This window comes from Eutrema salsugineum, unplaced genomic scaffold (genome assembly GCF_000478725.1).
Source record: "Eutrema salsugineum unplaced genomic scaffold, Eutsalg1_0 scaffold_5, whole genome shotgun sequence".
In the NCBI taxonomy this organism is placed as follows: domain Eukaryota; kingdom Viridiplantae; phylum Streptophyta; class Magnoliopsida; order Brassicales; family Brassicaceae; genus Eutrema; species Eutrema salsugineum.
The window spans coordinates 15,443,795-15,469,901 of record NW_006256612.1 but is presented as its reverse complement, the minus strand read 5'-3'; the positions used below and the strand labels follow the sequence as shown (position 1 = coordinate 15,469,901).

The following is a 26,107-nucleotide window of genomic DNA, read 5'->3' as shown; positions in this document are numbered from 1 at the left end:
ATAGTTGGTTTGTTAACAATTTTAGAAAGGAAAAAAAAGAATAAAAATATCTACCTTTCTCTGTCTCAGATCTTTCTTCTTCCTCTTCTTCATTTTGTTTTTTTTTCTTATGAACCCTAGAGACTCTTCAATCAAAATGGTTGCAGTCTTCAGAATTTGGTTTGTTCTTTATTCTTCCTCCTTACACCACATCTTATCGTGATTTCTCTCTTTCATTTTTTTTTATCATCAATTGCGGTCGCAAACTTTTTCAACCGCCACCACACCACCGCCACCCCTCTCCCCCTCAAACGACCATTGTTATCTATATTGTCGTGTCTGCTGTTGTCCATGTCGTTGTCTATGCCGTAGTCCAAAGTCTCTCCGTCGTCCGCCGTTGTGCATGCGAAAAAAGCGATGACCCCTGCAACCACGTCTTCTTCCTCCACTGATGGACGCAAAGTTTATATAGTATCCACACAAACAAATGCAATATATTTTAAACGTTTCTATCAATGTAGCTGTATCCATGTGGACATGGACAGGTTTCCATCGCGGCGGTTATGTCTCAGTGATTGTTTTTCTCTCGCGTGGACTTAACTGGACGCCATGTGGCCACAACCATACCCAAATTATAAATGTAACAAATGGAGGTTCTATATCCACCCTCGACCATGACTTAGCATCTACGGGTTTCAAGTAATATGGTCATTTGGTAACATATATCTATAAATTTGTAATGGTCATATCCATATTCGTTATGAACCCAATAAACATCCATGTCTCAGCATCTTGGAGTTCCAAGTATCATGGTCATAGTATCATTATCCACATTTGTAATGGCTATATCCATATAATGGGTATGGACATATTTCATCTTTATTTAGCATGACTCTGTATCCATAATAACAATGGATACATCCACATAGTCTCTGTCTTACTACATAGACCTCTACTAACGATTTTAGACACATTATCTATGGATGCGTCCACATTCACACTAACTCGTCTTCAAATAAAATACTTAGTCTCATCTTCCATTCTTCTATGGTTATATCCATATTTTATAAGTATAGCTTCTCATTTTCTTTTACATACACAGCGAAACTTTTTTCAAATACTTACACACCCATTATTATCAAGGCGTCCACACTCACTTTAGTTCTTTTGATATAATATACTTAGCATCTTCATCCACGCTTGTATTTAAATATAGTTACTCATATGGTTATATCTATGTTCACACTTGTATGGTTATATCCACGTTCACGGCTGCTCGCATTTGGTAACATCCACGTCACGTGGATAACACAATCGGTTTTACTGTTCAACTTCGTCATGTCCGCCAGTCGATGAAGGTGCCTCGAAGAAAACTCCAACTTGTTTTACTGTTCATCTTCGTCTTCGTAAAGGCTTAAACTGTTCAGCATCTCTCCAACTATAATCGTCTTTTGTTAACTATCGGCTACAAACACCGCCGCAAAAAACATATATCGGAAAGATCAACTGCTCCAAAAAAGTATTGACACATAACAAATATCAGAACCAGTAGACGAAGTGACAAATGGCGGTCGGAAGGGATCAGAAAACATACGTTTACGATTGAATCTGAGAAGGTAAAGAGAGAGAGCTGTTTGCATCATGGATCTAAAAAGTTGAGAGAGAGAGAGAGAATTGTCCACAAGAGTTACGAAGGAAAGAAGGAGAGAGAAGTAAGAATAGTTATGATAGTTTTCTAAACCATCAAATTCGGTTAAATCACTTAATTTAAACCGGTCTTCAAGATCAGTATATTGAAAGGAGGGACTAAATTGGGTTTTTGCATATGTAAACTAATTAAAAGTACCATCAGATTAAGAAGTACCAAATTTTGTAAATATAAACTCGAAAAGTACCTAAACGTGTAAACGCCTCTAAAATATGAGGCGTTTACATGTTTTAGTTCTTTTTAAGTTTCTATTTACAATTTTTGGTACTTTCGTTTTTGTTAGCACTTTTTCTAAATATTTGTAAGTGAAATTCCAAGGTAATCCTTACCAAGGTTTGGAGTTGAATAATCCGATTTATTTTAAGTTTGTAAACCGAAATTTTTTTATCTCTTTCTCTTTTGCAATATAAATATTTCCTTCTTTACTTTTTACTTTCTCTCCTTCACCGACCTCTCCGACCCCAACCCCCGCCTTCACCTCTCTTCGCTGAAACTCGGCCATGGCTCTATGCTCGAGTACAATGGGAGAGCACATGATTCACGAAGTAGAAGACTAGTTTTCCTCCATCGACACTGCTCCACCATCGACGCCCAGCTCAGCAAAAGCCAATTTCTCCGCCGAATTCATGGTGGCTTCTGCAGATCTAGAGTTCCAGAGATAACGGAGACGCTCAACACGGACTCTCAAGCAGCCTCGCCTCATCTGAACGCTGCAGCTTCACAAATTCTTTGTCGAGGCGGTTGCGCATCTCGGGATCAAAAACCTATCTCAAAAACTATATGGATAGTTGCAGACATTATAAACAAATTGTCCATGTCAAACTGTACATGATATGATCCAGGATTGTTCGTGTCCATGTGTTCTAGCTTCAGTGGACATTAATAATATTTGAAAGACACGACCATATGGAAAACGATTTTGGTCGGCGATGATTTTTGGGATCCTTTCGGGATAGCTTTTCGGTTGGGGCAACGAGCTACAACGCCACGACATGACTCTTGCTATGTCAGTGGACATGTCCATGGGTATATGGATATAAACATAGTTAAGCGAACACATGATGGTGACCATGTGGTATGTGGTTCGGCTAATCTGTTTAAAAAATACTCGTGGATATGTACATATCGTTTTTGGTAGTGACAATGTACGAATTGATATATGGATATGAACATAATTACGCGACCACATGAGTCCGTCCGCGTTATCTGTGATTATGACGATCTGTTAAAAGAATATTCAATTAACTTAACATGACTTGTGGATAAGTACATATCGTGTAGATTGGTAGTGACGATGGATGAAGTGATTATCACACGTACTCTTATATATATATATATATATATATATATAGGTTATGTGGACGAAGTGATATATGAACATATTTAAGGGATCACATGAAGTCGTCCACGCTATCTTTGATTATGACGATATGTAAAAAACAGCAAAAGTGGCGCGACAAGACTCTTGCATATATATGTAAGAAAGAATGTGGACATGTACATAGTTTTGTGGTTGGTAGTGGCGATTGGATACATTATATATGGATACGAACATATTTAGTGGAAAACGTGGATCCGTGTCATGATCTGTGTAAAGACTATTTTAGGAAAAAGAAACAATGGCCTTATCGTGACCTGTGGATATGTACACATCAATTTATATTGGTAGGGGCAACAGATGAATTGATAAATGAATATGTTGATATATGAATATGTACATATTTAAGCTTCAAATTAAGACGTCCACATGATCTATAAAAAAAGGCTGCAATAAACACGACATGACTCTTGCATATATATGTAAGATCATGTCTGAAACTATGTACATGTGTAAGTTCCGTACATTGTACAAGTGTAAATCGCATGTGATGATTTATTTATTGTGTACATGTCCACTAGTACGAAACTATGTACATGTCTACGAGTGGGAAGAACACAACCCCAACAACGGAATCTCAATGTCTTACTCTTGGAGAATACAAAAAGAGCCATATTTTGTAAATTTCGCATAATGTGGACACAGAAGTCTAGGTTATTGATACAGTCCTGATTCGTACCCCGAATACACCAAGAGTTTTAAGTAACTCAAAAACATATGGATCAAAGGTTAGAATAAGAGAAGATGACTGCAAAGAGAAAATTACCAAAACAATGAAATGGATGTCGCCGGTGAACTCGTACTTGATGAACTAGACTTGTTAGTGATAAAAGCGACAATTATCATTGGAATTATACAATAAAAATTGGTATCTGCGAGAATAAGCTAAAGTAAACAATCTATGATGGACAAAAATCAGGGGCTAACGTGTACGGAGGAAAGCAAAAAGGTGTTACAAATGTTGATATTATAATGTTAGTTTAGGTTGGTAAGATAAATACCGATTAAATGGCTGTTAGTGAGAAGAGAGGGTCATAATGTCTTTTTGCAAGAGAAGATATAAGGAAAGTATCATTTAAAACAAAAGTGCTAAAAACTGTAAATATAAAGTATGTAAATTTCTCCTAAAATATTGCTTTCATTTGAAATTCCTTTTTCTGCTTTGCTTTTTTGATTTTGGCACGCCTAACGGTCTCTGCTTTTGCCTTTCTTTCTTTACTTTCATCTGAAATTCTTTATAGCTCGTTTCTTCTTTACTTTACCGTTACCTGGTCCTCGAAATTTCACTATCCAAGAATCGAAAATTATTCCCGGTTCAAATTTTTGGGTTTCGATTCATATTCTAAAGTATATATATTTTTTCTGATAAATCACAACGAAAGTTCTAAGCTTCCATTACATTTTTCTTTCTTTCTCTAGAACAAGAGACCCCAAAACACAAAAACAGATCTTGGAGAAGATGGAGAATTTATCAAATCCTGAAGAAAACGACGATCTGAGTTTTCAGCAATCACCTCGTTCCATCGATCTAAACGACCAATCAGCAACTGAAACTCCGGTTTACTCGACGATGAGCACAGATTCATTTGCTTATCATCGAACATGCTCTGAAACTTCAGGCGGCTTTTCAGACCATATAGATGAAACCAGCAGCTTCTGCAGTGAGGTTTCTCCTTCTGATTGGCCTGTCTTAACCCAATCCAAGTCCGACTTTTCAAAATGTCTCCCTGCCTTGGAAATGAAACAGAGACAGAATGACTCTGGTAAGAATCTTGCAGTCCAAGAAATTTCAGAACCAGGTTTCGTGCTCTCTCTCTCTCTCTCTCTCTCTCTCTCTTACTTTATCTCTTTCTCTATTTCCACTTTATCAACAAAATCTTGAAATTGTTCCGGATTTTGTGCAGAATTCGAGACGATGAAGGAAAGATTCTCGAAGCTTCTGCTTGGGGAAGATATGTCAGGAAGCGGCAAAGGCGTTTGCACAGCAGTGACAATCTCAAACGCCATAACCAATCTTTACGGTAAGCCCTAAAACTAGGCCTGACAGTTTATTTCTTTTATTCTGAGTTTCAAAAGCCAGATCTCTTGGAGGTGCAAATAATGTCTTCTGATTATGGGGTTGCAGCTACTGTTTTTGGACAGAATCTAAGATTAGAGCCATTGGAGATAGAGAGAAAGACAATGTGGAAGAGAGAAATGAATTGCCTTCTCTCTGTATGTGACTATATATTCGAGTTTATCCCAAAGTCACAGAATCTAAGCAATGGAGCCACTGTTGAGGTAAAAGCAGGTCTAATAACAGAGAAACATTCAGCGCAAATTCATATTATCTTCATCGATTATTTGTTTGTTGTTGGTCAGGTTATGGAGAGTAGACCAAGAGCAGACATCTACGTCAATTTGCCTGCACTCAGAAAACTAGATTCCATGCTTATGGTAGTGACTCTAAAACATGAAGATATCAAATATATTTGATCGGTTTCTCATAGAGGTCGTTTCTGTCTTTTTTTTTGGTTTATATTACGTGCAGGAGGCATTGGATAGTTTTCAAAAGACAGAGTTTTGGTATGCAGAAGAAGGAAGCTTGTCAATGAAGTCAACGCGTTCTGCAACTGGATCATTCAGGAAAGTGATTGTACAGAGGAAAGAAGAGAAATGGTGGCTACCGATTCCTCTAGTTCCATCACAAGGTTTATCAGACAAAGCAAGGAAACAACTTAAGAGCAAGAGAGAGAGCACTAATCAGATCCATAAAGCTGCTATGGCAATCAACAGCAGTATCCTCGCTGAGATGGATATTCCAGATTCTTACATGGAAACTCTTCCAAAGGTACTAAGAAAAAAGGGGATGATTTTGAAAATTTGGGTTTAGGGTTTATATGTCCGGTCTTCCTTTTCTTGCTTATCTTTTTGGATCTTGCTACATTTTGCAGAGCGGAAAAGCGAGCACCGGAGATTCTATTTATCGTTACATGACGAGTTCAGGGAAGTTTTTACCAGAGAAACTACTAGATTGTCTCAAGATCGTGTCGGAGCATGAAGCACTTCAGTTAGCAGATAGAGTAGAAGCTTCAATGTATACATGGCGACGCAAAGCTTGTCTAAGCAACTCCAAGTCTTCATGGAACATGGTGAAAGATCTTATGTCAATGACAGAGAGATCAGACAAGAACTATGTTTTGGCTGAAAGAGCAGAATCTTTGCTCTTTTGTTTGAAACAACGTTACCCAGAACTCTCTCAAACATCATTAGATATATGCAAGATTCATTACAACAAGGTAAGAAACAAACAGTGACTGAATCATTTTTTTCATTTAGTTATAGCAATATATGGGTTTTTGATCTTCTTCTTCTTCTTCTTCTTCTTTTGTTTGTTGTTGGTTTGCAGGATGTTGGGAAAGCTGTGTTAGAGAGTTATTCAAGAGTTCTTGAAGGTTTGGCTTTTAACATAGTTGCTTGGATTGATGATGTAGTTTATGTAGACAAAACAATGAGAGGAGAAGAAGATATATAATTAGTTCATTACCTTTTTAAAATTTTTTTTTTGTTCTTCCTCGTTCTTCAAATCGAAGTAAAACCCAACCAAATGGCACACATCTATTTCTCATAACATCGTAGATTATGTCACCAAAGCAGAAAAACAGAAACCTCTGTTTTCCAATATAGAAATTGTCTGCCTAATGTCCATAGTGATTATTGCTACAGAAGATGACCAAAATTTGGATGTAGAAACAGATTTGTGATCATCTGATCTTCACAAGTCAAGCATGAGTTCTTCTAATAATTCCTTTAGAATCAAATCACCAGTCTCAAAGGCAATGCACTCAAGGTCACATCTAATGTCTAACCAGTTTCTGGGTTTAGCCATGTCTTCTCTAAGAATTTGGTCCAGCGAGTGAGCAGATTGCGATGAAAAGAGACGACAATAAACCTCTTTTTGAACCTCATGAACGATGCTCTCAACAGTAAATGAGAAAACAAAGGAAGCCCATTGAGGAAACCTGCAGAACTCGAAGAGAAGTTCATTGATGCAGTCAAAGAGGAGCTCATGGTCAACACAAAGCTGACTTGGATAAAATGGTATGTTGCTGATCAAAGCCGGACTAAGAATCTGGTCAGAGAATTCTGTTCTCAGATACATCTCTTCCCAGCTCGAGTCTATTGCATCCAACACCGCTTTTACGTACTTAAACACTGTTTCTTTTTCATCCCTAGGATGATTTTTTTCTTGAAATTTGTCACACAAAGGTTGTCTCTTTGCTTCACCTGAATTTTGTTGAAGATGAGTCAATGTTAGGTCACAAATCAAGAGTTCTAAAATTTTTATAAGTTTTCTTTGTCTTTTCCATACCTCTTGCTGGACTGATTTCATATTCAATGAATAGCGGCTCAAGAACTAATTTGTATTCCTCGGTTTTAGATATATCGTGAGATGGTGCGGCCACAGAGAGAAGAGACAATTGTGGTAAGCTCTCTTCATGGGAGGTCTGCTAGAAAAAAAAAAAAAGCAACAAAATAATTCTTCTCTGTTTCTCCATCACAAAATTTGCATAGAAACACCAAATCAAAAATATACTTGCCTCTTTTAGGATCTCACCCTCTTTCTCTCCATCATAAGGTTCAGTTTGTGATATCTCAAAGGTGAGGATATCAACAATGTGGTTGCTTTTGGATATGGAGGGGCTACAACCTTCACCTGATGATGCAGTTTCTATCTCTTTGATACAAGTTATGAAATCATCTGCATAGTCTCGTTACTAGTTAGTGTATTCTCAAAAATGGGAGAATATATCTAAATGAACTTAGTACCTGAAAATGTTTCAGACTTGATGAAATCATCTGATGCAGATCTCGAAAGTTCAGTTGAATTCTGGTCCCATGTTATTCCCGGGCAGCTAAAAGGAGACAGATACTCGGGAAGCGATACAATCCTTCTTTGAAACTGTTTGCTCGTTCCCAAGTTTTGATTAAAATCTCCATTGTTGGGCATCTCAGGCAGATGTTTCTCGTTGTCATGGTGAGACCTCTTCTGCGACATTGAAGTCATCCGCTCGAGAAATAAATGATCTTTGGTTGATAAACTCCTTTGGAATCTTCTCTTCTTCCCCAAAAACCTCTTGTCATGTTGCGGTTTCTCCTTTTTGAATGAATATTTCAGTTTCCCCATGATCTCAGATAGAAGCAAATACAAATTATTGGCTCTGTTTCTTCTTCTCATCAGACGCGAATCTTCAGATGATTCTTGTGGTGATCTCTTCTTCTTCCTTTTGAAAAACCCAGATATCCAGAGCCTAACTGATCTCTCTCTTATCTTTGAGCAAAGCTTTTCTTCGCCATGTTTTTCGATTGGCATTTCAGATATAAGAACGTAAGAAGGAATTGCGATATGAAATACTCATATGCTTTGGTTATATTATGTTTACATGTTTAATATTAATACTAAGGAACGTATTATATATTGGTTCTTGTACGTATCAAATTTGGTCGAAATTACTTTAAAATATTTGGATTTATTCATTCAAAACTTCTTCACTAAAAGGAAGTAATAATCTATTCAAAGAGCAATAAATAAGTTTCCAAAGAGAACACAAAGCTTTTGGTTGTTAATTGAACTACTAGAGTAGTATTTGATTCTTTGTCTTTATAGTGTAAACTTAGGAATAAAAAATCTAATTTTAGATTAGATACCCATAGATTTCTTCAGATTATAAATGACAACACCTAATTGAGTGACATTCGATTTTGACTAATCTCTGAATTTCTTAATTAATAAACACCATATTTGGCTCTTATTTCTCAATTTTTTTTTTTGGATTTTCTTTCTTTTTCCTGTTTCTAATGATGGATGTCAGATACTACCATTTACTAGTTTTTTTTTCTAGTCCAATTATTTTAGAAAAAAAAACCATCCGTGTTTCCCTAAACGAATTTATCAAGCTCCTTGAAAAATTAGTTGTGAATTTTTGCAAACGTGTGATTTTACTTTTACCCCAATCGAATGCGAAGTCTTTATACCAATATACAGGCTCATCATTTTAAATCTTTTGACTAACGGTGATTTGGTAAAATTATGTTTGCCAATAGATATTCCGATTTCTTTATCTTTCTAGAGGGACATCAGAGAAAATCTTATACTAAACAATAATAATAAGAAGATGTTTATTAATATCCAATCGTATGTCTCCATGTAATAACTTGGATAAGCAACTTTTTATAACTGTTCAATTTTTGAAGTTTACCATAATGAAAAACTATATATTATAATGAAAATTCACTAACATTTGCAATAATCTATCCAGTTAAATCATAGTATTAAACATGCTTTACATAGGAATGTAAAGCGAAGGAGCGTAGTTTTTACTTCTTATACTTACCTTAATTTCAATTAATGACTATGGGGTTACCGAACTTCCTCTTTGTCCTCCTCGCTGTCCTCAAAAGCTTTTCAGTTTCCTTCTCTGCGTCCCATTCGAAATTAGCTCCTAGGGTGACAATTCACAGTTTCATAACAGAGCTCTGTAGTTAAGAAAAACATGAACTTCTTCGTACTTCTATCTAACACAATGTGGAACATTATCATTCTTATCCATAAATCCTTTTTTGACTTCTCCATTGCTTCGAGAGGAAACAAGTTTAGAAAAAATTTCATACCTTTGGTGTTCCCGTTGAGCAAGCATGAAAAGCCTCCATCTATTTCTTCATCTGAGTCAATGACAACGCTACATTGTTCCAACTGCATGAATTGTATTGCATATTGCTCAGGTTTTTAGGAAGTTAAGACAAGTGTTCTTATTGATTCAAGCTGATCAATCAGAATATCCGACCCAATCACCTGCGTACGAGTGCCTCCAGGTTTTACTTGATTTCTTGCTGCGTTCTTCTTAAATGTCCTTTGTTCTGGTTTCACTGTCTTCCAACATCCCACATGTGTCTTTGGGGATGCAGATGTTTTTACAGCTCTCGCTGATGCCTTACATGGACTGTAAAATACAAGATAAGCATTTAGAATCCATCCGTGGTCGTTGTAAAGTAGCAAGGCAATGTATGACCTACTTTCTAGGAAGCTGCGGTTGTTTCGTTTTCTGTGTAGTACTAGAAAAGGCATTTCTCTGCAGCTAATTTTGCACATTTGTTAGTAACAGCTGAGCTTGTTAACAAAATGGAATTCCGAAGAGAGGAGATGTGTTCACTGCAATAGAGCTAGTTACCTTGGCTGCTGGACCGCTCTGCTCAGGCAAGTTTTTCTGAGCCTGTTGTTTAATAAAACCCACATTAGTGGCTAAAATGTTTGGGTAAAAGAGCAAAGAGATGGAAACCAGGTGAAAATGACCTGCACTTTTGGTGCTGTTGAAACCTGAGCTATTATTGGCTCAGGCATCTTCAAGCTAGCCAAAACCTATAATATTCGTCGTTGGAAACAAACCATTACATGTGCTCACTAATTTAAAGATTGACCGAGATTTAACGTTAGATCAATCTTATATAGACTCTGCTGAAATAGACTAATTACTTGAAAACTCTCATGTCACACCTGAATCTCTCTGGTGAACGTGTGGTAGATTTCCCGTTGTGTTTTCTGCAGAGCGGTTTCTACTTGCTCTGGGATAGCTGTCAGCATCAAAACTATTTTCTGTAACCTCTCTTGATTGGGACCTTTGCTTAGTTCCTCCAAAATAGATTTAACAGCTCCATCAAGACTAGCTTTGATATCTGCTTGTTCCTTTATCTGCTTCCCAAGTAAACACTTAAATAAGCTTAATATGTTTGCATAAGGTCGATAAATACTACATATATTTGCTTTTACCAGCAGCTGAAGTGAAGTGTCTTGGAGAATCAACTTTTGGTGTATGCGCTCAGCTGCAGTAAATACATGAAACCATTAAGTCAGCTGTATGGAGGAATTAAGAGTCGTTCTTCAAGTGAAATGCTCTTCCACAGATTGATAAATCTGTTGGAGCAGACAATCTCAATCAGTGAATTACTCTTGCCAATAGAAGAGTAAGATTAGCTTTCTAACAGCCATGCTACGAAATCATGTTTGGCCAAGCAAATGTAAATCCAAGGGGATACACTTACCTAATCCCCTTGGTCTATTGCTATCCCATTTGGTTGGCAAATACTTTGAGAAGAGAGCGTATTTGACATTTTAAAATTAGAGAATCATAGAACTCACTTTCAATAAATACTTCTTTAGTTCCTCTATTAGCTTGCATGATGTCACTTTGTATCGAATCCAACATCATTCCAAACTTGGTCAATGAAGTTTCCATCATCCCAAACCGTTGTTCGAGTTCTTCACCAATCTGAGCTACTCAGTAACAAATGAAGAAAAGAACACTCAGTGCCAAAAATGGAATGTATGTCCACGCTCGCCAAAGGAAAATAATCTCCAGAAAACATATTTGTCCATCAAGTTGTTCTGGATCTAGAAAGGGAAACACTTACATTTAGATTCTCCTACTGAAACAGAACTCCATCTTCTCGTAAGACCGCTCGAAGGTCTAGCTACAACCATCTGACTGTCATCTCGTTTATGATTGATTGGGGGCAAGAAACTATTCTTCTTCAGAGAGAGATCTCGTTCTTGAGAGCTGAATCTCTGTGCAGAGCACAAGTATGAAATCAAGCCTAACTTAATGAAATTTTCTTCATCAGAGGAAGAGACGGTCTACAGAAGATAAATAATCAAGCACCATGATGTTTCTAACCTGATCGTTTATAAGGAGGTCTTCGACGGAGCTCTGTGTCATCTGAGAAAAACAACCACGCTGAGTCTGAGACGAAGGTCCCTGCGAGAAGGACTGCTGCGATGCTTGTTGTTCAGACGGTCCAACACTCGATCTCCTTCTAAATAGAGAATCCACACAGAAAGATAAATGCGAGAAAGGAACAACATACAAAATCGCAAAACTAGAGCGAAATACAATTTAGCCTCCTCTGATAAAAACAAAAACTCTACATACAGATCACACTGAAACTCGTCTCCAGCACAAACTAAACAAAAACCGATCCGCCGAAAGAGCGGAAGAATCCCAAATAAACCCTAAACGGTGGGGATCGCTGTGTATTCAGTCTCAAAATCGAGTACGCTCATTCTCGTGAAAGAGATGATGGATAGAAGCGAAATCGTACCTCAAATTAGGAGGAAACACCGAAATTGATTTCAGATCGCAGGCTTTGTTGATATTCATCTTCATCGTAGGACCCAACCCGTAGACGAGGACGCAGCTTTTCTTCAGATTTACGACAGTGATGATCAAACGATAGTGAGCTTTAGAGACGAGAGAGAGAGAGGAAGCTCAAACCGAATTTTGAATTTTAAAAAGATGGAGAGAGAGAGAGACTGAGAGAGTAGCGTAAATTGGAACAGATGTGTTTTTCTTTTTTTTTACGGCGAACAATTTTTTTTTCTTTTTCTGGTGTATCATGTACTGGCGGGAAAGAGACGATCTTTATGGGTTGGTAAAAGCCCATGGGGCTTTTTATTTAAGACTGCAAATGAATGGCACGAAGAGTGTGTCGCATGTAAATCACTCATCAAATTGGTCCATATATTATGGACCATCCGTCCGGACATTCATTTCTGTTGAATCATTATGAATTTTTATGATCGCAGTTAAATGAGGACGAAAACTACGTCAATTTGTTTTTTTTTTTTTTCTGTTGAATCATTATGAATCTGTCAATTTGTTTTTTTTTTGTTACTCAAAAATCTCCTCAAACAAAAAAAGAGAACGGGTTGTCACAACCGGCGTCGCGGTTAAATTTTCCGTCGTTTTAGTGCAACTTCCCCCGAGCTCTCACCGGTTAGTCTAGATCTGATGTTCCTTTGTTTTTGTTTGAACTATTAGTTTTTTATTTGTTTTTTGGTAGATCTAGAAATGGCCTCAAACAGAAAGAAAAAAACTCTAGAAATGGATTTTTATTTCATTAGCAACACACAGAAAATCGGATTATTCACGAGGAAAGAGAAGATTAGGGGGACTTCGTTGTAAAACAGTGACTATAAGTATAATCATATGTATTGCACATATTCGTTTGGTAAAAAGCAAGCAACTATTATACTATATTTTCTTGTTTTTTGTTTGTTTGTTTTTAGTTAAATTACCATTATTCGTCGCCGTAAAAGTTCTTGCATTAGGCCAGTAACGCAAGAAATCAAAACAAGCCTAACTAAAATGGGGAGGGAAATGAAAAAGGGCCTTGCGTTGGGTGATAGACAACTTCTTTGAAAGGAACGATGAGATGAAGTCGGATCCCTTCTCAAGCGGCGGCTGCGAATGGTAAAATCAGAGAAAACACAACTCGACTCGCTGTTGTTGGTTGTCTTTTTAAACAAAAAAAAAATAAAAAATCTCTGAGGTTTTTTCTCTTAATTAGGTGTCTTACGGTTTATCCAAAGGGATATCTTGGTCGTGATGACTTGACTCTGTTCCTGCGAGATCCGGATGCTAAATCATTGAGACCTGGATGGAAAAGGAGACTTTGGTACTGCTTCCTGTTGTTGAATCAATCCGGCCAAGAGCACCTGGTAATGAACTTTGGTTATGTTCCATCTATGACGATGAAAATTAAGTTGATATTTTTCTATTTCACTTCATCTAACAGACAAAGGTAGATGCAAATTGTTCTGCGCCGATGTCCCAGGCTGGGGTAATGGCACGGAGTTGACTCTTACCAATCTCCAAGAAAAAGGGTTTCTGGAGAAGAATCAATTAATAATTGAAGTTTACATCAACGTACTTGAAGTTGTTCTTCAAGGAAAACCAACTGATAATGATATGTTAGATTACCATGGTGTCCAGATCATTGCTTCTCAAGTAAGTTAGTTGAGGAGCCACCGCTGATCTACTTTTCTTCTTTAATAACATCCTCTGTTTTTTTTTCTTCAACCATTGACAGTGTTATTCAGTGGACAAGATTCTCAAAGAGCACCCAGAATTTACATTAGATCTCGAACGAAAGAACCAAGGGGTGCAATTACCTCACTTTAAGCTACTCATCGGCCTCATCCAGACACTGATCATCAAGTCTCCACAAAGCTTGTCTTTGATTGAATTAAACAATGCTCAAAGCAAATTGTCTGAGCTGACGGAAGCAGGCTTAAACCTCGAATGGTTAAGGTCCAAGCTTGAGGAGATTTCCTTGGAGAGTAAGAAAGCACTTTCTGATGGATCTAGGGTCCAACAACTCGAGGAACGGGTCAAGAATGTGGAATTGGCCATGTCGGATCTCAAAGTTGAACTGGAGAAGCACAAGATCAATTCTGCTTCTGCTGCTGCTATATTTCCTTCATTTGAGTTCATAGATTTTCTTATAAAGAGATTCTTTCTCTCTTGCTTCTCAATATCAAGGCACTAAACTATGTTTTACATAATCATAGCTTGAGGAGGAATTTTTTTTAAATAAGAATAAAAAACTCGGTGGTTAGTGTTCTAATCGCTGCAAGTTTGAATCCATGGATTTTTTTAAGACAAGTGGAGGAGTGTTTTCTTAATCAGAAAAAAAAACTTATGATTAACTAAAAAATTTTGGGTCATTTCTATCTGTTTAACAGAAAAAATTTGTCTATAAAATTTTTTTTACGGGCTTTTAAAGTAACATTTTTTAAATATAGATCTTTCTAAACAAAATTTGTACAAAAAATGAACTTTAAAAAAAAAATCTTTTCAAAGATAACCATATTTTAGTAAGAAGATTTCTAAAAAAAATTAGACTTATGGACCGTCGCACATCTGTCCATTCCTATTGGACCGGGCCTACGAAGGTTGCATCTATGATAGAGGGAAAATTCAAGGATCCAACCCCTCGAGTACTGTAAAACATAACACATATATGCATATCTTAAAACAACTCGAGTTTAATGTCAAGTTTACCATACAAGACTCTTGTGGTGGTGTTTAATATCTTCCAGTGTAAGGGATTCACATTTCTTCAGTTGACATGGTTCTCTTAAAAAGGCTAAGACGGTTTGAGACAGTGTCCTACGAGGAGCCTAGACAAATATTAGAAATTGGGGAATGAGAAAAGAAACATCACATGAATCATTTACTTTTACTTGCTCAGTACGTATCATATATTCAGAGTACGTATTGAGAATCTATTTACAAATTCAAATAACGTTCACTCATATACTCTTCTTTTTTTTTAATCTACCAAACGTGTGATACCATCTTTACCGACCATCGCCAATTTTACATTCTAGAACATCACTAATGTACTCTTCTTCTTATCGTCTTTAGTCAAGCAATTTTACATTCTAGAACATTTTGGATTCTAAAAAAAAAAAAAAAAATTGATGTACTTACACCAAGATATCCCGAAAACTACCTCATTAATTTCGGCCTTATTTTCGACATTATTCTCGCAAACTTAATGTCGACGTGAAAAAAGAAAAAAGAAAAAAAGGTTGATTGACACTAATATTCCCGGAAACTTAATAAACAAGTGTAAAGCTAAACAGTTCGCTTGAATAAAATAAGCTGACCCAGCGATTGACCGAGAAATTAACACGTAAATAGTCCGAAACCTCCTTGCAGTTTAAGTTGCAAAGGGATAAAAGAGGGATACCTTGATCTCTCTCTCCCTCTCGCAAGCTAGTCGCTATATATTACGCGTTGATACTAGCTAGTTTCATAATTGGATACCTTTGTCTTGTTTATCATTAAAAAGAAAGAAAAAAAAAACAAGTAAGAATCCATGGGAGAAACTTTGCATAACGACGCCATTTATGTTGCAGTGAATCAAAATGTTCGAGAAAGTAAACTAACTTTGTTATGGACATTGAGGACTCTTCCCGTGAAGAAGCTTTGTCTTCTTCATGTTCATCTTCCATTTTCGTTGACCGCTTCTTGTAAGTATCTAATTTTGCTTTTAGATATATAGGTTCGAATGCCAAAGAAACTTTAATTAGGTGAAGCAAATGTTTCATGATTCATTCATGGGTTATATTAAAGATGACGAACTGGAAAGGCTAGTATCATTTTTACTAATTACCATGTCGTAGTTTTTGACGAATTGAGTCTATTTTGTGATTAATATTAGATAACCCTCTGGATGATGTCAATTTTTCTATGAAACGAATCAGGTTTTTGGGCTTATACGGCTATGTATTGTAGTTAAGTCACACATCATGTTTTATTATCTCACCTGATTAGGGCATCTCCAACCATGATATCCATAGTTGGGGTTCATAACAATTTTTAATTAGTTTTTTTTTTTATTAAAAAAGTAGTCATCTCCACCTTAAAAATGTCCTCCATTCATGAACCTGATAGGTCTTCGAAGACTCAAAAAAATTTTCAACGACAAATGAAAAAAAAAAGAAATAGCTTACCCTTATTAATTTCTCTCCTCCACACAACAGCCAATCTAAATTCGCCACCTATTCAGTCATATCCGAGTAAGACGGGTTCAATAAACTGACTCCACTCATACCGTCTCACTCGATTTGGGCTTCAAATATAATTAAAAAACACAAAAACGGGTCCACTTGTGAAACCATGGTGAACCTCCGTTGGAGGTGGCCTTATAATTAATTCTCCTCTTATAAAGTTTGGATTTTCTAGTGAGTAGCCACAGTTAAAGCATACAGAATATGTTTCAGGACTGTTTACTCTGTTTTGCATATGTTCGAAGAATTGGAATTTTACTCTGTTTTTGAAATAGAGTCTTGTGGTTGGTGCATTTTCAGCAAGTGGACTTGATGAAAGTGAGATCAATGCAATCCAAGAATCAGAACTGAAAACTTCTTATGATAGCCTCCACAAGTACCGTGATATCTGCACAAACAAAGGGGTAAGTTCTCTTAGCAAATCTACAATACAAACTCTGTAGCATTGATAGTGAGAACTAAGTAACACGCTATGTATAGTCTGTTTACTGTCAATTGGTTTTATAGTCTTTTAGATATCGCTCAATGAAAAACCCAAACGCATAATAGACCTACGAGTTGCTGGAGCTAGAAGGAAACGACATCTTGAAAAGACTGATTGAAATTCTATATATATATATATATATATATATATTGATGCAGGTTATTGAAGAAGATGTGGATATATCATTAATCTCCGGATATGATGTTGGTGAAGGGATTGTTGAACTCATGTATCAAAACAATATAAAGAAGCTAGTAATGGGAGCAGCAGCTGATCCTCACTATTCGAGGTAAGGATAACTCAAGAACCAATCTATGTTTTGAGAAGATGAGATTTAAAAAAATGGTTCAATCCATCTTATACAAACAAGAGAAAGACCAGGGGATAAAGCATAAATATACAATTAAGCTCTCTTTGTCTATGACAATGCAGGGGAATGTCTATCACATCAAGAAAAGCAGAGTATGTGAGTCAACATGCACCTCAGTGCTGTAAAATGTGGTTCATCTGCAAGGGGAAACTCATTGAGACAAGGTGAGTTTTGAGGGTTACACTTGTGACTTGTGTGTGTGTGTGTGTGTGTCTATAATAATTGCAGATTTTAAAAGAAAGTTGGCTTTTACACCTTTGTTTTCAATAGAGAAGGAAGTTTCGACCATGAGAATCCATCAGATTCATTCTCAGAATTCCATGATTCATTGTCAGTATCACCAAAGAAAGTAATAAAAGCAGAATTGACTCCTGAAGACTTGCCTCCTGAAGACTTTCTTTGTCCCATTTCAATGGTAAGGATTCATATCCAAGTATATGTCAAGTTTATCTTGTGTGACTTGGCTCATCATATTAAATTATGATATTTTGTAGGAGATTATGCAAGATCCCCATGTCGCAGCTGATGGTCACACCTACGAGGCAGATACAATAAGAACCTGGCTGAGACGAGGAGGTCAAAACTCGCCAAAGACAGGCGCTAGGCTCGCCAATCACAATCTTACTCCAAACTACACCCTTCGTTCTGTCATTAACGAGTGGCTCCAGCAGCACCCAAAGTATATCAATCCTTGATTAACCTCTAAGATGGAGAAAAATTTAAGATGATGTCATTTTGGGAATTTCTTTGTCAAGATAAAAAATATACAAATATGCTATAAACTTTCTCTATTTATGCGATTATGTAAGCCATCAATCGATTTTGTTTTGTGTATAAATATGTTTATTACCTAACTTCGACCCAAAAAAAAATGTTTATTACCTAACTGTCGGGAAACTAGTCGATCTAGTCAACCCTTAAATGCTAACTAGTGGTGAATTTATTTTATGGCCCCATGGCCCGTTTTTAAATGTGATATTTAGCCCACTAAAAACAGCTTTTTCACAAGCCAAGGGAGAAGATCTGACCGTTCAAACCAAAAGCTACGTGACGTGTCGTAACCTGAATCCTCGCTAATTTTACGATTAAACAACTCTTTACTTTTTTTCTTAGCTTACATGTTGACTCTTGACTTGGCTCCACTTCAGAGACAGCTTCATTCTTCTTCTTCTTCTTGAGGTCACCCTAATCGAACGCCGGCTAACGTACCGGCGCACGACACACGTCATCATGTAGCGGAGATCGATCTCAGGTAAAAAAAATTCCGAACCGATTTGTTTCTCATTACCATCCCAAACCTCCTTAAAGTATCCCGCCTTCGAATCAGATTTTTTTTAAAAAAAATTTTAGCTTCTCTGAGTTGACATTTTACTTTCCTTTTTAAATATAGTAATTCGTTTAATTTTATGCTTTAATTTAAAGTGTCGTTTTACGGTAAGAAATGGTCTGCGTATGTAGACATCCAAGAAATTCACCGATATTATCTAAGTTCCGTTCCATTTAATTTATTGTGAGCAATGGCTCCCTCTCTGATGTTATCTTTTAAGATCATATCTTTCGTTGTCATCACTTTTTTCTCAGAAAAATACATTTAATGATTCAGTATTCACTTGTATCATATAATTTCATTGACTAAGAAAATGGTCGGAAACATCTTCGAAATTAGTTGTTCAGGGACGAAAATATACTACTGATGTGTCTACATATCATATTATAATAAAATTAAATAATTGTGTTTGTGTTTTCTGTGTCTTATCGTCTTGTTTTGGAAAAGAGCGAATTTGTCTCTACGTATCTATAGAACAAAACAAAAAACAAAAAAATTAGAGAATCCATGGCAGAGGCGTTGAATGGCGATCCCGTTTATGTTGCAGTAAGCAAAGATGTTCGTGAAAGCAGATTGACTTTGATATGGGCATTGAGGAATCTCCGAGTGAAAAAGCTTTACCTTCTTCATGTTCATCAACAGATTTCGATGAACCCTACATGTAAAGCATCGCTTCTCTTAGTTTGATTCGGCATTTTTATCTATTATTTCATTTTGTGCCACGAAACTTTTATCTCGGATGTAGTAATCGAGCATATTAATTTTCTCTGTTTTGGTACTAGTTTACACTTATCAAGCATCTGATGGTTATGGATCACAAATGGTTGCAGCTGGTAGAAATTGATGTTTTTTTTTTTTTTTTTTAACCTCGGCCGGCCTCTAATTTCATTGATGATGAAGTAGTTATATCTAGCAACTTAAGATTCTTGATCGTAGGGTGTAAAGGGTTGCAGCTAGGTGTCTGTATTAGTGTTTACGTGTGGGTGATGTTCTGTCTAGCGACTGATGATCTGATTATGGAGGAAGACCAAGCTTTACTAGCTTTCTTGAATCAACTTATACCGACTGTGTGAGTTTCCTCTTTTTTTCTTCTAATGTTCGCCCTTTCGTCTGTGAATCCCAGCAAGTGGGCTAGAACAAAGCGAGATCGATGCAATCCAGGAGTCTGAACTGACAAGTACACATGCGAGCCTTCTCAAATACCGTGATATCTGTGTAGATGAAGGAGTGAGTGGTCTTGTGGTTCATTTTGTTTTACAACAACAATTATGATCAGAATGTACAAGAGTTGAACATTTTAGTATTGATGCATTGGGAATGTCATACAATTGCTTATGTTGCAGGTTAACGAACAAGATGTAGATATATTCTGGAATTTGGCTAATAATGTTGGGGAAGGGATTGTGGAACTCATCTATGAAAACAGTATCAAGAAGCTTATTATGGGAGCAGCTGCTGATTCCCACTACTCCGAGTAAGGATACATTGATAATACGCGTGAATCAAAGATGAGTCTTTAAATCAGAAAAAATGCTCACCCTGGTCTTATATTTTTGATGATGCAGGGGCATGGTTAATATCACATCTAGAAAAGCCGAGTATGTAAGTCGCCACGCGCCTCATTGCTGTAAAATATGGCTTGTCTGTAATGGGAACCTCATCCAAACGAGGTAAGTTGGAGGATTATACACTTCTGCTTGTTTTGAACAATTGTGAAGTTAACAGGATATTTTTTTTCTTTTTTATGTTTAATAGGGATGGACGGTTTGATCTTGGGAGTTCATCACACTCCTCCTCTGAATCCTTAACCAGCCTTCACGGCCTTGATTCTGCTCTGATACCATACGGGGAAGCAGGACGAGCTGACCATGACAGCGAGTCACATGCCCTGTCCTCACTTGAAGACCAATCAGTACGTAAAATACATTTTACTTAGCACAGAGAATCGGAAAAACATTTTGACTAGCGTAAAAGCCTTAAGATTTAACATCCCTCCTAGTTAGCCAAATCTGTAAAAACATAACACATATGTATGTCTAAAAACCCATATGCATGTTTGATGTCAAGTTTACGACTCTTGTGGTGGTGTTTTATATCTTGTAAGATGATTCTCATTTGTTCAATTGACATGTCCCTTTTAAACAGACTATAGGGTTTGAGACGATGTACTACGAGGAACAGAGACGGAGATTAGAGATTGAGGAACTAAAGAGAGAAAAGGAGCAACATGATAAGATGAAGCGTGAAAGAGAGGAAGCACTCTCTAGTGCCTTTGGTGTCACTCAGATACAGTACGATGAAGAAGTAAGTCGCAGGAGAGAAGGGGAGGAGGAACTAAACAGAGCGAAAGCAGAAATTGAAAAGATGAAGAGGGTCCAAAAGGAACTCGAAGAACAACTTTACATTGATTGCCCCCGTCTGTTAGAAATGTTCCAGAAAGAGCGAGACGAAGCTATCAAAACAAATGAAGAGCTTTTGAGACATCTAAACCTGGGGAAGGGTGAGTCATCGTCACATTCACCATCATCCCCGTTGCAGTGGTCTGTTTCCAACGAGCCTCCCGCATATTTCATCTGTCCCATTTCAAAGGTCAGGACTCGGCCCCTCCATCTAAAAAAAAGCATTTTTTTGGTTCGGATCTTGACTTGGCTTCTGCTCGATATCTCAACTTAGTGCACTAAGCTTACACGTTCACTTAACCATACATGTCCTAAACTAACCTTCCATTTAAATATCTGTTTGCTGGTCTGCTCTTATACTATTCTTTGCCAAATTGCACGTGAATGTAGGAGATTATGCAAAACCCCCATGTTGCAGCCGATGGTTACACTTATGAAGCAGATGAGTTCAAAAGCTGGCTCAGCCATGGAGGTGAAAAATCGCCGATGACAAACCTTAGGCTTGAGAATCATAACCTCACCCCAAATCTTGTTCTTCGTTCAGCTATTAATGAGTGGTTGCAACAGCATCCGTATTTCTTTGATTTACCTTAAGATAAATATGATGTTGATTGTGTTGTGATCCAGTTAATTTATATGGGAATAGAAATGTGAAAAAATATAATAAAAAGCTCTCTATTCACTGGGAAAAAAATCTTGGGAGAGCCGTTTAATTTATGCGTTGACTTGTGTTTTAATTTCCACCCATTGACTTTACTGGGTCCACCTTACGAAACCTGAAACGGTCAACAAGAAGAACATTGAGGGTCACCACTAACCACTGTTGGTCTCTTTCTGTTAGATGCTTCTTTCTTTCTCTATTTTCACTTTCCAGGGGGGGAAACAGACCGAATACAGACGGAGAAAAGGACATCAATGGCGGAACTCATGGCCATGGGCAATGATGTTGTTCATGTTGCTGTGAAGAATGATGTCAGAGAGAGCAAATCGACTCTGGTTTGGGCTCTGAGGAACCTCGGTGCCAAGAAAGTCTGTATCCTCCATGTTTATCAGCCAAAAACTGCTTCTCCTGCTGGTAATTTTTTATTATCTTAATGCCCAATCAACTAAATACCGAGTTTAGATCATTACAATGTTACGCCATCTGTTGATGAAGCGATGCTTCGCATTTGATACTATATTTCTTGTTGATTTTTTAGCACGCAAGCTTGAAGAATTGGAGGCAATCATGTACGAGACATTACATGATTATTTTGACCTCTGTCAACAAGAAGGGGTATTGTTCTGTTGCCTTGTTTAAGTATTTCTCTTCTTGCATTGACATTATTCTGTTTCCCCTCATTCTTGTTCCCCAATGAGAATGATTCAAATAGAAAATGCAATCAATACCTGATATTGGATTCATTGTGATCACAGGTGAATGAGGACGACATTTACATATCGTGTATAGAGATGAACGATGTCAAGCAGGGGATATTAGAACTCATCCATGAGAGCAGAATCAAGAAGCTCGTTATGGGAGCTGCGTCAGATCATCGTTATTCAGAGTACATATTGAATATCTATTAAAATTTAAGACTCTACACTCGTGTTGACTTGCTGAAATGTTGCAGGAAGATGTTCGATCTCAAGTCAAGAAAGGCAAAGTATGTGTACCAACACGCACCCAGCTCCTGCGAGGTTATGTTTACGTGTGATGGACATCTCATCTACACAAAGTGAGTTCTGAAAATTCTCATTACTTATGTTCTGTCTCTATCCATGAAGAAACACCTTATGTGTCTGTATATTCAATACTCAGGGAAGCCAATCTTGAAGACCGTGTGGATGAAACAGAAGCCGACGTTGGACAATCGAAACCGAAGCTCTATAGCTCTGCTTCACCAAAATGCTCTGCAGAATTGGTCTCTGCAATTGTAGCTTACATTGACACAAGGAGAGACAGGGACATGTTAGAGCCAACTGCATCAGAGGACCAATCTGTACGATCTAAACATTGTTGGTATTGTGAATTGAGCCAATATATCCCGTGCTGTTTCTGTGTCTGTTACTAAGTGATTGAAAGCTTCTGTCCTTTTGCAGGATAGCAACAGGAATGATCAACTGTATAGACAGCTTAAGCAAGCACTTATGGAAGTTGAGGAATCGAAAAGAGAAGCGTATGAAGAATGTGTCAGGCGGTTTAAAGCTGAAAGTACCGCCGTTGAGGCCATTCGCAGTGTAAAATACTTGCACAAATCCATAATCACAAGTTGAAAAGGTTTTTTTTTTTTTTGGCTTAGAATTGCTTCCTTTTACTTTAAAGGCAAGAGAGTATGAAGCTATGTTCAATGAGGAAGCGAGGCTAAGGAAAGAAGGTAAAGAAGCATTAGCCAAACAGAGGAAAATAGTCGAGAAGACTAAACAAGAGAGGGACGACGCGCTTATCATCATTCTGAATGGAAGAAAGCTATACAATGAGGAACTGAGACGCAGAGTTGAAGCTGAAGAGATGTTGGGGAAGGAAAAAGAAGAACACGAGAAAACTAAGAAGGAGATCGAAGAAGTGCGGGTCATTGTTCAGGACGGTACTGTCAGAAACAGAAACTTTTACAGAACTGAATGTCCTTTTTCAGATGAGTGCTTGAATTTACAATAGCATTTACAAATTAGGGATGCAGCTCTACAACGAGCAGCTGAGACAGAGGAAAGAGATGGAGGAATCATTGAAGAGACAAGAGGAAGAGCTTGAGAAGACAAAGAAGGAGAAGGAAGAAGCCTGCTTAATAAGCAAGAACTTGATGCAGCTATATGAAGACGAGGTATTGAATCTTAAGATCAAATCAGAAACTGAGAAGTTATAATCACCATATCAAAATTCATTTTGACAGGTGCGCCAGAGGAAAGAAACAGAGGAGTTAGTGAAGAGAAGAAGAGAGGAGCTTGAGAAAGTGAGGAAGGAGAAAGAAGAAGCTTGCTCTGTAGGACAAAACTTCATGAGGTTATATGAAGAAGAAGCAAGACGTAGAAAAGGAACAGAGGAAGAACTCAGCAAGGTCGCTGCTGAGAAAGACGCAGCTAGCACGGTCTGTTCGGAGATTCTGTTGCTTCTTCAAAGCTACACTCGTCGTCATGGATTACCTTCAGGATTCTCTGATGAGGATTCCGTTACCCGTCAGCCTCCGTCGTATTTTATCTGCCCCATCTCGCAGGTATGTTGAACACAACTGGAGCCAAACCGAACCTGTAAAAAAAAACTGAAATGTCTACTTCAAGATGTGTTACTTAAAATTCACATTTGTTATCATCTGCATCGTTCCTCTTTAATACCGAGCCAGGGTGGACCGTTGGGTTTGGTTTGGCTTAACTGATTGCCTTGTGATTGATGTTTCGACAGATTTGGGTTGGCCACAGCCCACAGCTAGTTTATAAATGTTTAGAAGTCAAAAATGATCGTTTCTTCGTTTTTCAGGAAGTAATGCGAGAGCCTCGTGTTGCAGCCGATGGTTTCACCTACGAAGCTGAAGCCTTGAGAGAATGGCTCGATAATGGTCACGAGACTTCACCAATGACGAACCTTAAGCTCGACCACAATAACCTTGTCCCTAATCACGCCCTTCGTTCTGCAATTCAAGAGTGGCATCAACGAAACTCTTAAAGAATCTCTGGTTAGTGTTGTGAATGTCTTAAATATATCAAGTTGGATTGTATTTGTGTGTTCGCTAAAAAGTTGTTACTTGCTGTGATGAGTGGAATTCATTTTTTATTTTTTTTAAACTGTTTGGTTGGCGCTCTGATTAACCAGCCTGAAAAAAAGGCTTAACCCATGTACAAAATGCTTGCTGTTTTCTTGCTGCTCTAACATGGGTAGACTTGTCTGTCGTCAACACCTTGAAAAAACGACCTGTAAAATCACAAGTCCCTTTCTATGGGCCAATCAAACCATACTTTTACTAAACATGGCCCAACAAGTGTCCGCGAATATGCTAGAAAGCTTTTTTTGCACACGTGAGATTTATATCAAAACGCGACGCGTGTACAAACGAACACATTGGCTTTTTTCTTAAACGTGGAAGGGTATTATTGGCCATGATATGTTGACACTGAGCTTAGTATGAGGTCGGCCACATCAGATTTTCGAATTATGATTTATCTAATGGTTTACTGTAAAATGCCGTCTTGTCGGTACGGTTCATACGGATTCGATTTAAAATAATGAATTAGATATAATTAAGACTTTTATTTTGCAAGCCGGTGATCGGTAGATTTGATGTAACATATCGCATTCATGTTCCACGCGCAGCTTCTTCCACGCACATGCAGTTAGCTCAGACTCAGATGTATTATTTCGAAAACCGGTATTTTATTTATAATGATGTCTCTCCATTTATATGATTCTATTAATTTTCTGGTGAGTAAGAGCACTTGAGTCTTGACAAATAGAGAAGATTAGGATTACTTTAAGTTGAAATCTTCAATAGTTATGGATATATTATATCATAAAATTGACATCCTCAATATTGTGGTGTATGATGTCATCATATGTACATACTATGGATAATGTTAAATAGTTTCATGGCATGCTGATATGATATACACAGCACTACAGTTAAGGTTTCTACATAATTTAACAACTTATTTTTTTGTCTGTTGTTTCTTTAAATCTTATATACTCATCATCTTATAACAAATTAAAGGGATTATCAGTCGCATCACAAGACAATATTTGATGTAAACTATAAATATATCTCAAAAAGCACATGTAAATCAAAGCATTTTTTTTCTTCCCCACAAAAATTACACCATTTAGTCTCAGCTACAAAATAAGATGTAGTAAGAAGTCAGCAATTATTTGAATATACATGGTTCGCTTAATGTTATATTTTGGTGTATTTATTTTCTGCCATTCCGTTTATTACTCCACATGTTTTTGTTCTACGCGATAGTTTTCTTAATCGACATTAAACACTTTAATTATTACTAGAGATAGAGAAGATAAATATCGTACGGATCCATAATTAAAATAAAAGGTACGAACTCTCTAAAATGCCGCGTACCACGCGCGAAAGATGAGAGAGTGGCATCAAAAA

The 26,107-nt window shown here is 37.3% G+C and overlaps 7 protein-coding genes across 11 annotated transcripts; 5 read left to right on the top strand and 2 right to left on the bottom strand.

Annotated features, from left to right (window-relative positions):
- The first annotated feature begins 4,524 nt into the window (after nt 1–4,524).
- LOC18994697 (rop guanine nucleotide exchange factor 2) lies at nt 4,525–6,579 on the top strand. Its single transcript, XM_006418384.2, has 7 exons — nt 4,525–4,864; nt 4,970–5,086; nt 5,191–5,345; nt 5,427–5,501; nt 5,596–5,895; nt 5,999–6,343; nt 6,454–6,579. Exons 1-7 carry the CDS (start codon nt 4,525–4,527, stop codon nt 6,577–6,579), a joined length of 1,458 nt encoding a protein of 485 aa, XP_006418447.1.
- A 147-nt stretch (nt 6,580–6,726) lies between these two features.
- Nucleotides 6,727–8,418, bottom strand: LOC18994696. Its single transcript, XM_024153320.1, has 4 exons — nt 7,875–8,418; nt 7,646–7,806; nt 7,417–7,552; nt 6,727–7,331 (listed from the first exon to the last, which is right to left on the bottom strand). The coding sequence occupies exons 1-4, from the start codon at nt 8,416–8,418 to the stop codon at nt 6,820–6,822; spliced, it is 1,353 nt and encodes a 450-aa protein (XP_024009088.1). The 3' UTR covers nt 6,727–6,819.
- Nucleotides 8,419–8,528: 110 nt separating this feature from the next.
- Nucleotides 8,529–12,431, bottom strand: LOC18994695 (protein PAIR1). Of its 4 annotated transcripts, none has more exons than XM_024153321.1 (12): nt 12,198–12,431; nt 11,774–11,912; nt 11,511–11,664; nt 11,239–11,373; nt 10,870–10,922; nt 10,597–10,794; nt 10,396–10,461; nt 10,274–10,315; nt 10,119–10,180; nt 9,898–10,045; nt 9,717–9,798; nt 8,529–9,547 (listed from the first exon to the last, which is right to left on the bottom strand). In XM_024153321.1, the coding sequence occupies exons 1-12, from the start codon at nt 12,260–12,262 to the stop codon at nt 9,447–9,449; spliced, it is 1,245 nt and encodes a 414-aa protein (XP_024009089.1). In that variant the 5' UTR covers nt 12,263–12,431; the 3' UTR covers nt 8,529–9,446. The 4 variants fall into 4 exon arrangements, with proteins under 4 accessions (XP_024009089.1, XP_024009091.1, XP_024009090.1 ...); XM_024153323.1 differs by having other exon boundaries at nt 10,119–10,174; XM_024153322.1 differs by having other exon boundaries at nt 10,597–10,791.
- Nucleotides 12,432–13,259: 828 nt separating this feature from the next.
- On the top strand, nt 13,260–14,426 carry LOC112084054 (MATH domain and coiled-coil domain-containing protein At2g42460-like; the record flags this gene model as incomplete). The annotated part of the gene is made up of 4 exons (XM_024152343.1): nt 13,260–13,348; nt 13,446–13,609; nt 13,674–13,885; nt 13,968–14,426. Coding segments are annotated over 4 exons (924 nt in total), but the record flags the coding sequence as incomplete, so codon positions are not given.
- A 1,239-nt stretch (nt 14,427–15,665) lies between these two features.
- On the top strand, nt 15,666–18,166 carry LOC18994694 (U-box domain-containing protein 54). Its single transcript, XM_006418381.2, has 6 exons — nt 15,666–15,918; nt 16,759–16,862; nt 17,101–17,231; nt 17,375–17,476; nt 17,583–17,727; nt 17,807–18,166. The coding sequence occupies exons 1-6, from the start codon at nt 15,765–15,767 to the stop codon at nt 18,005–18,007; spliced, it is 837 nt and encodes a 278-aa protein (XP_006418444.1). The 5' UTR covers nt 15,666–15,764; the 3' UTR covers nt 18,008–18,166.
- A 278-nt stretch (nt 18,167–18,444) lies between these two features.
- LOC18994693 (U-box domain-containing protein 56) lies at nt 18,445–21,824 on the top strand. 2 transcript variants are annotated; one of them, XM_006418380.2, is made up of 8 exons: nt 18,445–18,564; nt 19,187–19,300; nt 19,763–19,866; nt 19,983–20,113; nt 20,205–20,309; nt 20,395–20,551; nt 20,785–21,228; nt 21,429–21,824. In XM_006418380.2, exons 2-8 carry the CDS (start codon nt 19,288–19,290, stop codon nt 21,630–21,632), a joined length of 1,158 nt encoding a protein of 385 aa, XP_006418443.1. In that variant the 5' UTR covers nt 18,445–18,564; nt 19,187–19,287; the 3' UTR covers nt 21,633–21,824. The 2 variants fall into 2 exon arrangements, with proteins under 2 accessions (XP_006418443.1, XP_024008341.1); XM_024152573.1 differs by having other exon boundaries at nt 18,462–18,564; nt 19,087–19,300.
- On the top strand, nt 21,697–24,825 carry LOC18994692 (putative U-box domain-containing protein 55). Its single transcript, XM_024152572.1, has 10 exons — nt 21,697–22,113; nt 22,238–22,314; nt 22,455–22,585; nt 22,652–22,756; nt 22,840–23,020; nt 23,121–23,258; nt 23,344–23,605; nt 23,691–23,839; nt 23,909–24,229; nt 24,490–24,825. The coding sequence occupies exons 1-10, from the start codon at nt 21,954–21,956 to the stop codon at nt 24,673–24,675; spliced, it is 1,710 nt and encodes a 569-aa protein (XP_024008340.1). The 5' UTR covers nt 21,697–21,953; the 3' UTR covers nt 24,676–24,825.
- Nucleotides 24,826–26,107: the final 1,282 nt, after the last annotated feature.

What these genes read in the sequence shown, in the direction of transcription:
- LOC18994692 (XM_024152572.1), top strand. Translation starts at nt 21,954, where the DNA reads ATGGCGGAACTCATGGCCATGGGCAATGATGTTGTTCATGTTGCTGTG. An exon ending in TCAGATCATCGTTATTCAGA is followed by an intron (nt 22,586 to 22,651) that starts GTACATATTGAA and finishes GAAATGTTGCAG; the next exon opens with GAAGATGTTCGATCTCAAGT. An exon ending in TTATCTGCCCCATCTCGCAG is followed by an intron (nt 24,230 to 24,489) that starts GTATGTTGAACA and finishes TTCGTTTTTCAG; the next exon opens with GAAGTAATGCGAGAGCCTCG.
- LOC18994697 (XM_006418384.2), top strand. Translation starts at nt 4,525, where the DNA reads ATGGAGAATTTATCAAATCCTGAAGAAAACGACGATCTGAGTTTTCAG. An exon ending in CCAAGAAATTTCAGAACCAG is followed by an intron (nt 4,865 to 4,969) that starts GTTTCGTGCTCT and finishes GATTTTGTGCAG; the next exon opens with AATTCGAGACGATGAAGGAA. An exon ending in AACTAGATTCCATGCTTATG is followed by an intron (nt 5,502 to 5,595) that starts GTAGTGACTCTA and finishes TATTACGTGCAG; the next exon opens with GAGGCATTGGATAGTTTTCA.
- LOC18994694 (XM_006418381.2), top strand. Translation starts at nt 15,765, where the DNA reads ATGGGAGAAACTTTGCATAACGACGCCATTTATGTTGCAGTGAATCAA. An exon ending in ATTTTCGTTGACCGCTTCTT is followed by an intron (nt 15,919 to 16,758) that starts GTAAGTATCTAA and finishes GTGCATTTTCAG; the next exon opens with CAAGTGGACTTGATGAAAGT. An exon ending in GCTGATCCTCACTATTCGAG is followed by an intron (nt 17,232 to 17,374) that starts GTAAGGATAACT and finishes ATGACAATGCAG; the next exon opens with GGGAATGTCTATCACATCAA.
- LOC18994695 (XM_024153321.1), bottom strand. Translation starts at nt 12,262, where the DNA reads ATGAAGATGAATATCAACAAAGCCTGCGATCTGAAATCAATTTCGGTG. An exon ending in TTCAGTAGGAGAATCTAAAT is followed by an intron (nt 11,374 to 11,510) that starts GTAAGTGTTTCC and finishes GTTACTGAGTAG; the next exon opens with CTCAGATTGGTGAAGAACTC. An exon ending in CAACCGCAGCTTCCTAGAAA is followed by an intron (nt 10,046 to 10,118) that starts GTAGGTCATACA and finishes TGTATTTTACAG; the next exon opens with TCCATGTAAGGCATCAGCGA.
- LOC18994696 (XM_024153320.1), bottom strand. Translation starts at nt 8,418, where the DNA reads ATGCCAATCGAAAAACATGGCGAAGAAAAGCTTTGCTCAAAGATAAGA. An exon ending in CAAGTCTGAAACATTTTCAG is followed by an intron (nt 7,807 to 7,874) that starts GTACTAAGTTCA and finishes GAGACTATGCAG; the next exon opens with ATGATTTCATAACTTGTATC. An exon ending in AGGGTGAGATCCTAAAAGAG is followed by an intron (nt 7,553 to 7,645) that starts GCAAGTATATTT and finishes TTTTTCTAGCAG; the next exon opens with ACCTCCCATGAAGAGAGCTT.
- LOC18994693 (XM_024152573.1), top strand. Translation starts at nt 19,147, where the DNA reads ATGGCAGAGGCGTTGAATGGCGATCCCGTTTATGTTGCAGTAAGCAAA. An exon ending in GGGAACCTCATCCAAACGAG is followed by an intron (nt 20,310 to 20,394) that starts GTAAGTTGGAGG and finishes TATGTTTAATAG; the next exon opens with GGATGGACGGTTTGATCTTG. An exon ending in CCTCACTTGAAGACCAATCA is followed by an intron (nt 20,552 to 20,784) that starts GTACGTAAAATA and finishes CCTTTTAAACAG; the next exon opens with ACTATAGGGTTTGAGACGAT.